This window comes from Setaria viridis, chromosome 9 (assembly GCF_005286985.2).
Source record: "Setaria viridis chromosome 9, Setaria_viridis_v4.0, whole genome shotgun sequence".
Classification (NCBI taxonomy): Eukaryota; Viridiplantae; Streptophyta; class Magnoliopsida; order Poales; family Poaceae; genus Setaria; species Setaria viridis.
The window spans coordinates 41,481,684-41,495,369 of NC_048271.2; the positions used below are offsets into that span (position 1 = coordinate 41,481,684).

The following is a 13,686-nucleotide window of genomic DNA, read 5'->3' on the forward strand; positions in this document are numbered from 1 at the left end:
CACCGCCTCCGCCTCCGCCTCCGCCTCGCCATCTCACTTCACCCCGCCACCGCTCCTCACCGCTGGTGAGGGGCGAGCGGAAGGGGGAGGGGAGGGGAGGCAGATCTAGAGGAGGAGGAGGAGATGAAGTGTGTGGTGTGTGAGGGTGAGAGAGATGAAATGTGAGGAGATAGAGGAGATGAGGATAAGAAGCCTGCGCGCAGGTGACAGAGTGTCAGCTGATAGAGAGAGAGAGGAGGGGGGAGGGGGGAGGGGCGCGGGGGATGGGAGCTTTAGTACCGGATGGGGGTTCCACCCGGTACCAAAGGGGGTCACGGGGACCTCATCGGGGACTATCTATTAGGCTCGATACTAATGCTTATATTAGTACCGGGTCAAAAAGTGACCGGTACTAAGTCTCGGGATAAGAGGTCATTTTTCTAGTAGTGCCAGTTGTTAGCACTGCTTATTAGCAAAAAGGTGAAGACAAAAAAAAAGACAAGACATTCCCTCAAAAGCGTCAAAACATGAAAATCTTACTAATTAATAGAAGCAATAATATGCCATGCTAACTCAGCCAAATGAGAGGTAGACCAAACTTCTAGTGACCATCTGATAACTGAAATTCCCCCAAATAGGGAACGTAAGGTACGGTGCACTTGGAAACAGATAATCTCCATCAAGAGAGCAGATAAACTGCACTCCTCGATTGTCCATGTTGTATGACATAAGACCTTGTCGCTCGAACGCTCGCCAGATAATGAAAACCAAATTACATTCTGGATGGATCGCGATCACATCATAGAACTCGTCACTGCTGCGATGAGATCTTCCAAACAGTTCCACAATGCGAAGAGTATTCTTCAGGGTCCACTGTTCACTGCTATAATCTTCGAGAACCCAAATTGATAGTTGGCAGGCATTAGATAGATCTACATGCATAACATACAGACGTCCCTGAGAGTGGCAAATGGATGTACAACGATGATCCATCATGTATGACATAAGAATACGTCTCCACGTCTTTCCCTCTGTGTCCACAGTGATTAACCAAGAATCACGAACACTGGTCATATGCAGAATGCCATTAAAGAAGACTTCATGTGAATCATCGGTTATTGCAACGCTTCTGGTGTCGCCAATAACTTGCTGTTCTTGTAATCCCAACGTCCAGTTTCCGACGAGAAGATCATCACCCCTCTGATTGGGCTGCCGCAATCGGAACCCGACACAAACATAGTACGTGGGAGGAGATGGTCGGATCAAAACCCAATCGATACGCTTGCTTGCTGCCCCGAAATGCCATTGTATTACGGGGCAGTACAGTCCACTGCTCGTTGCAGGATTGCACACGACATAACAAAATTCAGTGATCTTTCTAGGGCGTCTCCAGCACTGGCAGAGGAGAAGGCCGTTGCAGGAGTGAACAAGCCTGATGCATCCATAATGGCGCAGGAAAGGGAGAGGTGGATCGAGAAGAGGCCGACCGTCGATGTTGAGGAGATGGAGGTGGAGTTCTCCGTCGATGTTGTCACTCTTGTAGAAGAAGAAGCCGGATACGGTCTGGGGTGACTTCTTGACGATCTCGTGGTCGGAGCAGAGGACGTGCCACGATCTGGATACGCACCTGAAGCGGCACAACGACTTGTAGGGCACCCGCGACAAGATGTCGATGAGAGATCGTTGGAGAGGTAGGTCATGCGGTGCTTCTCCTTCGTCGACGACGACCCTTCCATTCTATCCGATCTGTAGAATGGTGATGAAGGGCATCATCGATCGCATCAATTTCTTGCAAAGATGTTGTCAAAGAAGAGGGCAAAGAAGATCGAGAGGAGCTTTAACCCTCAAGTGCGACACGTGAAGGCCGGCAGCGGCGGCGGATGGAGAATTATTCAGGAAGTGCGTGCGGGTGCGGCGGATGGGATGTGATTGGGGAATTTGGGATAGCACGGAGCTGTGAGAGGTTTTTGCGCGATTCCGTTCATCTAACGTGGGCTGTGCCGGACCATGACCAAAACAACTCCAAATTGGAGTCCCTTGCTTCTTCGTTGGGAGTGGACTTTTAGGCCCAGCCCAAATATTTTCTTTCCCTTTAATTTTCCCCTTCCCTTCTGGCAGCATATCACGTTCTTCATCTCTAGCGATATTTTTTTAGAAAAAATCCAAATTTTTAGAAAACCTTCTAAACTATTTTTTTGTTTAATTTACCCCTAAACTATACTATTTGGTTCAATTTACCCTATAATACAATTTATTTATTGTTTCTCCGTACACAAGTTGAATTTTAATTTAAAATTTTGTAGGATGGTATTAGTCGACACCATATAATATATGTTTAAAATATATTATAAATTTTTAATTATTTGATAAATATTCTAACACGATAATCATATATAGCAATTTAGTCGCGACAACATTATTCTATACACTTTTTTAATTCATGGTTATAATTCATGCTCATAGGCTGCATCCGCACTGTGCGCACAGGAGGAGTGGATGGAAGCACAGACGGCATCTGTACAAGGGGCAGAAGACGATTGGGTGTGGGGCCCATGGATGGCAACCCCTAGGGATCCAGGCGTGTGGGGGTGTGGGTGAATATAAGATGTCTCTTCAAAGTAGATCGGACAACTAGAGTTCTTTTTTTACATCCATCTTCTAAAATTTAAGTAAGGATTTGTTTAGAGGATCTGCTGGAATTGCTTCTGAATAATGAAATCCAAAATATGCTTTGGAAATGCAAATATTGAGTGTCAATCAAGATTTCTTCCACGAATGACTACAGGCACCACAACAGCCGGTGTCGGCTCAGCCTGAGGCGTCATATATATCTCTATCTTCAGTTTGTAGGTTTGTTAGACGGATTGCAGCTGGCTAGTTTGTTTCTTTAGATCATGTTTGCAGCAAGACGCGCTATTTCCTCATCACCTCCGATCCCTGCGGAACAACTCGACGACAAGACGCAACCCCGCCATCCCCTTTCTCTCCCGGAGAACACGCCTCCGGTCATCGTTCTCGCCTACGGTCAAGAGGACGACGACTCAGGGCACTCATTAGCTAGCTCGACGTCGTCGTGCACCAGTCGATCACGGCGAGCATTGGCTCGATCGGCACGCCACCGTGAATGCGACGGTGAACGGCAATCATCTCGGCGAGTAAATACAATTTTCAGGATATGCATCACGCTGAGTGTGGCTAGCAGCTCTAGCCACCCTATAGATCGTCACTCTCTCCTCTTCTCTCTCTTTCCTTTGCACACGCCCGTAGAGCTGTAGAGGAAGCCCCAATCTAGCTCACCTTTGTAGGGCGTAGACTTTTGCTGGATGGATGCTTCTAGTTTAGCCACCGTCCATGTAGCCAATCACATTGCCTTTCTCTCTCTAAGTAGACCACCAGCAGAGAGAGAGAGAGGGAGAGAGAGAGAGAATCCCTCAGATGCTGAACGTCGTCGTCGATGGCCGTGCTGTGTAGTAGTTGAGGAGGGTAGTGGAAGTGTCTTGTCACTCTGCCACATCTCTGTCTCTTAAGTGTTAATGCCTCTTGGTTATACATGTCATCGATAGGTCGGCTCTATGTGTAGGCCGGTTTCAGCCTATATACGTAGACGACTGGACTCTCCTTGATGGATCGATCGGTAGCCTGCATGTGATGCATGAATGCATGCATGCATGCAGCTAATGGATGTCAGATGTGCTTTGAGATCGACGGCCTGAGAATTCAGCAAGCAAGCTAAGAGTGTCGTTTTTTTGGACACGAGGACGAATATTTCAGCTTGCCAGCTCATGTTGTTTGACTTGGGAATTCATATACTTGTTTCTTCTCCGCATGCGCATGCAGCTCGTCATCTTTGACATCAACACCGCGTTTGGCCGTCTCAAAGAAAAAAATGGAAGAAAAACACCGCGTTATAACACAATCGTGTGGTTCGTTTTTTTATTGAAACACAGTACATACCATATGTAGACCTCACAAACACGCACGAACCCTCGCTCTTTACAAACATACGCACACAACCCTACTCCTATGAGCACCTCTGAGAGACTGAACTGGCAGATCCTCGAGATTGACGAAGTCACCACTGATGCATTATGACGGGCACGTCACCTATGACCGAAAACTCGACACCGATTAAATTCTGAAATAAATCTAGAAAAATGCGAGCACTATAGTACCGAGTCGAGGGCTCGAACTCTGGTGGATAGGTTCCACAACAACAAACTCTACACTCAGTTCGCTCAATCGTGGTGGTTCGTTCCTCAAGGGTTTTGTTCCTATATATCAAGATGGAATTGACAAACTGACTTCATTTTTATAACATGATATCTAGACCACTGGACATTTTATGGTTGTACTTGGCAATTGATTTTTCCTTAATTAACTAATAAACAAACTATACGAGACCGAATCGCCCCGCGTCGTCCGCTCTAGGCGGCTCGGGCGGCTCCCCTGTCCCCCATCCAACCCACGCGCTCCCTCTCTCCCTACCTCCGCCACCACCGGAGCTGCTCGTCGAAAGCCCAGCAAGCAGCGAGGAAGGCGGCGGTGAGGCCACCTCGCTCTTCCCCCTCCTCCCAAGCCCCTCCTCCCTCCCCCTCCTCGCTTCCTGCTCCGGCGTGGCTGCCGGCCAGATCCTCCTCAGGGATGGCCGGATCCGTGTGAGAGGATGCCAGATCTGTGCGGAGCTCGTGGTTCTTGCCAAGTTCCGGTGGCCGGCGGAGGTGTTGGCTCCACTGATGGCTGGACCATGGACAGCGGCCGGGGCTTGCGTGGCTCCATCCATTGCGTCCCCTGTGGTGCGGGGTGCTTGCAGCCCGGTTTTCTCGGTGGATGGCATGGTTGCCAGTGTGGCGGCCATGGTGCGCCCGCGTCGTAGCGAGCGGTGCGCCGCCGCCCCTTCCTGCCCCTCCTGGCGGCTCATGACCCAACGTGGTGTCTCGCAGCAGGGGGCAGCAGGGACGGCACACGAAGCCCTTGATTGTGAGCCAGCGATGGCACCAGGAGCTGCCACGGAGGCGATGGCCGCGGCGCTGTTGTCATCCGAGTCTGTGCGGAGGTGCGGAGGTGGCGTGGCCGGCAGCGGCTTGGTCGACTGCACTCCAGCGATGCCGTGGTGGCGTGGTTGGTTGTGGCCAAGCGAAGGCGTTTCAGCAACGCCATGGTGGCAGGATTGGCGGCGTCAGCCACCTCTTGCACCTCTGGTCCGCGTGGGCAGGCATGCTCCATGTTTCCATCACTCTCTCGTGGATGGCGGTTGAGGTTGAGGTGAAAGCCTGGATGGCAATGTCTGCGGCTGTCGTTTCCTCCTTGGAGGCATCCACTCTAAACCTCACAGTCTCGTTCTACTATGCTATGATGATGCGTGTGAAAATCCAACCCTTCTTGGGCCGGTGTCGACGGTGCTATTAGCGTCGTGTCCTTCCAGAAGGCAACACAGGCTTTTCTAGCGTGGTGGTTCGGCATATGCCGCCTGGCTGTGGCGGGTCGTTTCTTTTTCTTCTTTCTTTCTTTCCTCACAAAGTAAAAAATCAAAAAAAAAGAAGAAGAGAGAGTTGCTGGTGGTGGTGCAGGCGCTGCAGAGCGGATGTTGTCCAATGGAGTGGCAGCTGGAGATGCTGCGGAGCTGCCGAGGCCGCCGGTGGTGGAGTTGCGGCAAGATGACGATGTTGTGTGGTACGGGTTGATGTCCCAATCGAACCGGCCAAATGATGTTTGTTGAGTTGAGTAACGAGTTGCTTGGTGCGGCATGGTTGAAGTTCCAATCCAACCGGCCGATATTGTTGTGTAGTTGAGTTGAGTTTGAGTAGTGCGATGCTTTGCGGCGCGTATTGATGTCCCAATCCAACCAACCTGCTTTTTTTATATTTGTTGTTTGCTCAACCTGAGCTTATTCTTTTTTTATATAATCGGCAGCTCTTCTACGTGTTCGTTTCAGAAAAAATAAACAAACTATACCAAGAAAACAAAATCAACAAATAAAAGAGAAAAGGGAACTTTGTACTTAAGAAAAACGTTAAGATTCTTTATCCTGTAAGCATATAAAATTGTTAGGTTAGGCTGGCTAGTATCTGAAGTTGTCGTTGTCAAATTATTATTCCATTTGCCAACCGCAATGATTGTGCCGACGAAGAGCCCTTTTGGAAAATTGACCATCGATCCCTAACAAACAGGGGAAAAAAAAGTGAGGAAGCTTTAGCTGGAGATAGATCTTGCTTGCAAGCTACTATCGTCATGGGCTTCAAGTACATAGTACAACGAACTAAAATAGGTGTACACAGGACATATATACACCACGCGGGCGCAAACACTGCAATATTCTAATTTGACCACGTGAAGATGACATAAAGATGAGCGAAGTGCATCACAGTTAGTTTAAACCTTTTATTTCACAGTCTTTATTTTCAGCTACATTATGTATGAGCCATCCCAAAACATACATACAAGCATCTGATGCCAACTTTGGTAAATGTTAACGGGCTTGTTTGCTTGTTTTCCTTTTTTTTAACACAGTACACAGTAGTAGACGCTCACATGTACATACACACACTCAACTCTATAAATACATGCACACAACCTTATCCCTTTGAGCACCTTCGAGAAACTGAGTCAACAGATCTTCGAGATTGATAAAGTGTATGTTACGAGTGAACCGAGCTAGGATATGGATGCTTGTGCAGCTAAAGATAGGGTGTTAGTATGTTACGTCCATCCCTGCTAAAGAGCCATGCATGGCAGCAAAATAAATGTGTGTTTGCCTGCGTTAAGTTCCTTCGTACACTTACATACGGTCTAATAAGGACCATCCTCTGGAGACAGGAGCACTAGCTAGGTATAGGATTTGGAGGGCATGTCGTCGCCTCCTTACATCCTGCGACAGTATACTGCATGAGTTGCAGGTTTATATATTGCTGCGATAAACAGCTAACGGGTACTAACGAATGGTTGTGTAAAAAAAATGACAGTACCGTTACTTGAGACCAGGGTTGGAAATTCAACATCTTACTTTAACTAATAACTTGGGGAATAAAGCACAAGCAATTTTTTCCTTGGCTGAAAGTTAAACCTATAGTATATCGTCTCCCCCCGTCCCACAAGCAATATAACTTTTTTCGACCTGTCAATATGTTTGGTGATGGTTGCAGGGAATTTGGGAGTACATACACAATTGATCGATATCTGCTGTGTCCACCACACGAGAAAGATCGCCCTGTTCATTCTCCATCCATTGTGATAGAAACTTTTTTTAAAGATATTTTGGATATCATCATCGACACATAGTCCCCCAAAGACTCAACTTAGGCTACTACTTTTTGTTGTAACATATTCATAAGTATAGAAAATATACACTATCATGAAATTACGTGCTTTTCAAGGCAAAATCTACCGTATCGTTTTCAAATATTCAAGCACAACATAGACAAAGTAATTTGTAACCAAAGTTCGGAATCGTTGCCACATGCAACCTAAATCATAACTACTCTTCATAATCGTGGGTCGAAGTAGATCTTAAGACCGGGTAGTTCTCTTAGGACACCTCTCGATAAATTTACCATATTGATTCGGTGATCTCACCTTGCTCAGCAGCCACTCGCTTAGGGCCACCTAGCGTGCATCATGATGATCTGTACGTGACTAGGACGCCGTCCGATCATTCAAGCTGAAGGCTCCGGGGCGAGCGCAATATACATACATCACGGCCATTTAATCATGCATGCATACTAGACTGGGCCAAAAAAAAAGAAAAAGAAAAAGAGCTCGACCGACGACCAATGCAATATCATCGTGCTTATATATGACCGCTGAAAATCCAATGTGCATAAATTCAGTATGCATATCAATCACATTGCGGCTGGTATATATGGTCGAGATATATGCAATAGGTTTTGTTCGGATTGAAGAGAAGATCGGTATAGTACATGCGATCGTCTAACTCTATCTTTGAACCTTTTTCCACTTGCATCATTTATAATTTTTTAGATAATGGAAAGAGTATCCGGCTTCAACCCCTCGTGAAGGGAGAATCAGTCCATACATTATTACACGTAGTAGCTAGACATACGTTACACGCTCGCAATACAGAAAGTACCAACAAAGCGTGATTTTTGAGCGGTACGTTCCATAGCTAGACATACGTAGTCATCTATGGGAGAGGTGAAGAAGTGAAGTGCCCGACTAATGGACCGTCATCATTTTATTATTCACATTACGTGCATATGCAGAGCGTGATTCAAACTAAACGCCCCTCTCTAGCTCGGCGCATGCAAAGGGTCATGCACTAGCGGTCAGACTTGAACGACAGCTACAGTATGTTGCATGTATGTGGCCAGCACCCCCTCTCTGTTCAGTTTTGGATATGTACGTACTCGGTCGTTCATGCAATGAATGAATTACGGACTTCAGTTGCGATGGGCCGGCAGCTCCTTTTCGGCCCTCAAATTGATGATAGCTTGGTCGTTTCGACCAAAATTCATCACTAGTACGAGCAGTACAGTAGACTTTCCCCTTTATATCTCAAGAGACAGACGACGACGACCATGCTCTGTACGTAGCCAATCATTCTATCAGTGTGTAGGGTACAAGGAGAGATGGGACGGACTGCACTTGCGGCTAAAGATACCGTCGATCGTCTGTATATTTAATGCCCGTGTTGATCTCCTATCGTGGAAGAAGAAATCATGAACATCTACGTTGCTATCTGTTTTGTAGGCCACCTGCTTATCTTTATGTGACTGATTGGTGAATCTTATCGCCTTCTCAAGTCCGTTAGCAAGCCCAGCAGCAGCCAGGCAGCAAAACAAAAAGGAGCTGGCCATATTTGAATTCCATGCATGGACCTTCGTTCTCACTCGCGCACGCATGATGCCACCTGCAATCCACTACAACTTGTGCAATCTTTTTGTAGGCAGCTGCTATATGATTTCTATATTGATTGTAGCTTTGTTTTCTTGGTATGAGTTTTTAATTTGCTCCAACAAAAAGGATATGAATCCTCAACTCCTTCCAATGGAATCTATCCAAAACCTTGACCATGAAATCCCAGACCATCTTGTACATTATACTATCCATTCATCCCTGGTATGTGGGGGGAGGTACTTTTCAGACTTGAGCGGAGTCATTTTCCTTCTTTTTTTTTTTCTCGCGACCTGCAGACTTGAGGCAAGAGTCAATGCTATACCCCAAGTACCAAAAAGATGACTCAACGTTGTGTGCTGTCTTTTTTAGCTACACTACCTGCCAACCTACCACCACAAGACCATATGACATGCATTGCCAAAAGGATAACATTGCATCCTAACAAACTCTATGTGCTTCCTAGTACCACCCTATTTATATCACCCCATCACCCTGGCTTACACCCTACCATTCTCACACGTCTCTTGTTTCCTTAGCAAGAAAGAGAACCTGATCGATAGCTAGGAGGCGAGATGAGGAACCACAAGCTAGCTCCTACCCCTTCCTCCTCCTCAAAGAACAACAAGGTCCAGGAGCAGCCACACCTCTCAGGAGCTTACATTAGGAGCCTTGTGAAACAGCTGAGCTCCTCATCTGCAGCAAGATCCAAAGACCACGGCACCATGGGCGCCAAACCGCATGCCCAACCACAACAAGAAGATCAGCAACAAGCCCAAACAGCACCACCACCGCAGCAGCAGCCACACAAGAAGCAGGTGAGGAGGAGGCTGCACACCAGCAGGCCGTACCAGGAGAGGCTGCTCAACATGGCAGAGGCCAGGAGAGAGATTGTCACAGCTCTCAAGATCCATAGGGCCTCCATGAGACAAGCCAAAGAGCAGCAGCAGCAGCAGCAACAACAACAACAATTGATGCAACTGCAGCTGCAGCAACAACAAGAGGTTCATCTATTGCAAGAGCAAAGCCAAGCAGCGACTAGAGCTTCTGCGCCTACGAGCTACGCTTCCTACTCGGATTACTTGTACAATTCTCCATTTTCACATTTCACTAGTCCTAGCAGCTATTCATCCCCACTCACTTACCAAACACCAGTCGCGCCCTTGGTTAATTCTGAGCATAACTTAGATCATCTGGTCCCTCTTCCTGCACAGCCACTAGGCCTAAACCTTAGCTTTCAGGGATTCAATAGTTTCGTCGGTGATGATACCAAGAACAGTGCTTGTTCTTTCGATCCTCCGTTGCTCCAACCATCGCCTACTTCCTCCTACTCAGTCTACTCCTCTCCGTCGGTGACGATGGCGAGCCATGACCTGTCGGCTGTCACCATGGAGAACACTTCACTGGCAGCAGATGCGTCACTGCACCGAGTGCTCGACGACGAGGAGATGGCGGCCATCTACTCCATCGGGGAGCAGCACGACATCGAGTGGAGCGACACCATGAACCTGGTCACCTCAGCATGGTGGAGCAAGCTCCTTGAGAGCATCGAAGACAAAGGCAACGCCAGCGCACACGCCGGAGGTGCTGCGAACACGGCGGAGGATCCGTTGGTGGACATGCCCGGTTGGTTTGGCGATAACTTTGGCCATGAGGCTAACGAAGAAAGCAGCTCTGACGCCCCTGGGATGCATTTGAACGACTACTACCATCACAACGTGGATGTCTCCTTGCCCGGGTAAGTAACTGATAGTTTATATCATATTTATTATTGCGAAATACAAAAAAATATTATATGTATTCTGCTTTTCCCTATCGATATACACTATATAAGAGGAGGCATATATGCAAAAATGTATCTGTTGGAATCGATAGCTGCTATATATTGTAGGAAGGAAACATGTATGTGATGTGTCATTGGTTTGTAAAATATGATGAATATGACTCTTATTTGCAGTATGGACATCGGAGAAATCGAGGGATGGGATGCAGAATGGTTCTCTTGATCTTGATTGATCTGTCATATATGGGAAGCAATTTATCGAAGTTTTGAGCAAAATTGCTCCCCCTTTCTGACATGCTTTTGCTGTATCTCTAATAATAAATGGCTGGGCTAGTAGTAATAGATTGAAATGTCAAAAATTTGATCCCGAGGAGTGTGTCTTGATGTGTTGAGTAGCATTGATCTGAGAACATTTCTAGATGGTATCAGCCTTTTGTAAGATCCATGTTGGTGTACTTACAGTGTTATCTACGATAATCAACAAATGCAGTATTTTCATCATCTTGGTATTGTGTCTAAAATTTTGACTTCAGATGTGGTGTTGATGGATAAAATTTAGTGAAATATAAAGTTTGAAGTGTAAAATATGTATTTTCATCTTGTTTCTTCTCATAAAGTAAGTAGTCATATTGAGCATTTTTAAGAGGTCAATTAGTTGAACAAACTTCCTTTTCTTATGTCAGATACTTTCCATTTAGGTTCAAAATAACAATCTTTATAATTTTAAAAATAGATGATAATAATTATAGTAATATAATAATAAGAATGAATGGTATAATATAATCCTAATGACAATTATAGTATTTTTCTTTACAATTTCTAACTGATGGTTACAAAATTAAGAAAAATGGAATATGTTAAGCATAATTCAAAAAAATAATGAACTAACTCTTTATTAATAATTAACAATATGTACTTAACTCCAGTATTTAGTTTCGTTACTCCAGTATGTACTTAACAATATGTTATTATCTTCATTACTTTATCTCTTCATCTTTACAAGGAGTATTTAGTTTCGTTAGGATAATGCTTTGATTGGCAATAACTCCAGTATTATGTTATTTATGCGATACAAAGTAATTGTCATAGGTAAGTAATTTTTTAATATGAATTAATAGCATCAACTTTTGTGTCACAGGACTTATATTCCCTCTATCTGAAAATATAGCTATTTTTAGGTTTGTCCTAAGTCAAACCAACTTAGGTTTAATCTTGATATATGGAAATATATCAAGATCTATGGCACCAAATTGTATCATCAAATCAATCATGAAATATATTTTAGTCGTGTATTTATTGGTGTTTAGATGTGCATATTTTTTCTATAAATTTGGTCAGACTAGGAGCAGTTTGAATTGGGACAAATCTAAAGGTAGATATATTTTGGGACAAAGAGAGTATATTATAGAATAATTGTTAGTCAAATGATTTTCCTAAGTTGACGAAATATACCTTGTAAAGATGGATGGAAGGAGTATTATGCAATATTCGGCTTTCACATCCTAAGAAACTGCCACCGTCCACCGCGTAAGTGCTACCATGCATGGGCGGACCCAGTATAGATGCTTGGGGAATACCCTACTTTTTTGGCAAACAATCAGGTACATAGGGTATATACATGTGTATATTTTAGCTAGGCTACATATAATGTACATTCTTAGCCTAAAACTCAAGAAGTCCATCAATTCCTGGCTCATAAATCAACTCCAACCAGGATCGATACCCACCTCCCCCTCTGGGCCTGGGATGCTCTCAGCAGTTAGCAGTCAGCATTTTAGTTTGAACATTTTGTACTCTTTATGCTATATTGGTACCGTGAACTCTAACATTCTTTTTGAGTTGGGAATACCCAACTTTGAAATCCTAGGTCCGCCACTAGAATACCATGGTTATGACGGTCGCCACACAATAGCATGAACAAAGTTGGCTAATTGTGCTATTCATTTTATATCATGGTTTGCGTCCCTGGTGACTCCTGAAATACAGGGTTGTCAAAGAACACGGAGTAGCCAACTGGAAAAATACTTGTAGAATTTGAGAGGTGCACGAAACACTTTCTTCGGACCGAAAGTGAAAGGAAAAAAGGAAAAGATGCCTTAGATTTGCTTTTCCATTGCCGTCAAACGACTCGACCAGTTCTGGCCACAACATGCGTAGGATATGTCAGCGAACAACTAGGTTTTGGCAAACTGCACCATGCCTCTCTAGTTCCCTGGTGACTTGTGCATGTCAATGCAAACACCGTTGTTGCCGTCGTCCAATGCATCCTAACTGACACTCCTGATAGATATATTACAGCATGCCGTTTCAGGGCGGCTGTAAATTGGTAAACACTTTAAAGCACGTAGAGCCTAGAGGAGCAGATGCTGGCAGAAAAATTCATGCAGAGGTAAAAACATGGGGAGGGCTCGAGGCATGCCGGCATGCGTGATCAGAACGGAAATGCATGCATAGCAGCATCTATGCGATTGTAAAGGCCTCAATCAATATACAGGGTTCTTCCTTCGTCTCGGTGGCTTTTACTCGATCAATAGCTAGCCCTCATAAAATTTCGAATTAATTGCGCTTTGCTTTGCATCAATGGATGAGTTGCTTCATAAGTTACGAGAATGCAGGTTTTGCTTCGCAATGTGGAGGCAGATTTCTGAGGTTCAGTCCCTCAATTTGCACAAGATTGAGTTTGAGGCGATGGAGGGGTGCGGTGAGGTTTTGAGTTCCATTTCAATTTTGTCTTTCATAAAAAATGGTTCTATTTCTTTTCAGTTTTGTCTATCCTAAAACTACATCTATCTTCAAAATTTCCAACTTTCCTCTTTACCCTAAAGTTTTCATAAATCTTTATATAGTGTCAAAATATTGTTATTTAGGGCTTGCTTATGTCAGTTCACATACCGAAATTGATACATTCGAACGATGAGATTTAGTACCTTAAGGTTTGTTGGCCTAGTCTCTCTCAATGTTAGGGTAAGGCATGTGTGCATGTATATATATGAGCATCTATGTCTATGCTTCGTTTCTAAAAAAGTATCCAACCTCTTAGAGATGCTGAGGTAGGGTGTGAGTGTGTTGTGTCTATT

General features: G+C 44.9%; 1 protein-coding gene across 1 annotated transcript; it reads left to right on the forward strand.

Moving 5' to 3' along the window:
* The first annotated feature begins 9,349 nt into the window (after positions 1–9,349).
* On the forward strand, positions 9,350–10,702 carry LOC117835671 (uncharacterized). The gene has a single exon (XM_034715016.2). It carries the CDS (start codon positions 9,402–9,404, stop codon positions 10,566–10,568), a length of 1,167 nt encoding a protein of 388 aa, XP_034570907.2. The 5' UTR covers positions 9,350–9,401; the 3' UTR covers positions 10,569–10,702.
* Positions 10,703–13,686: the final 2,984 nt, after the last annotated feature.

Excerpts from the sequence above, each read along its gene's own strand:
- LOC117835671 (XM_034715016.2), top strand. The coding sequence starts at position 9,402 with ATGAGGAACCACAAGCTAGCTCCTACCCCTTCCTCCTCCTCAAAGAAC.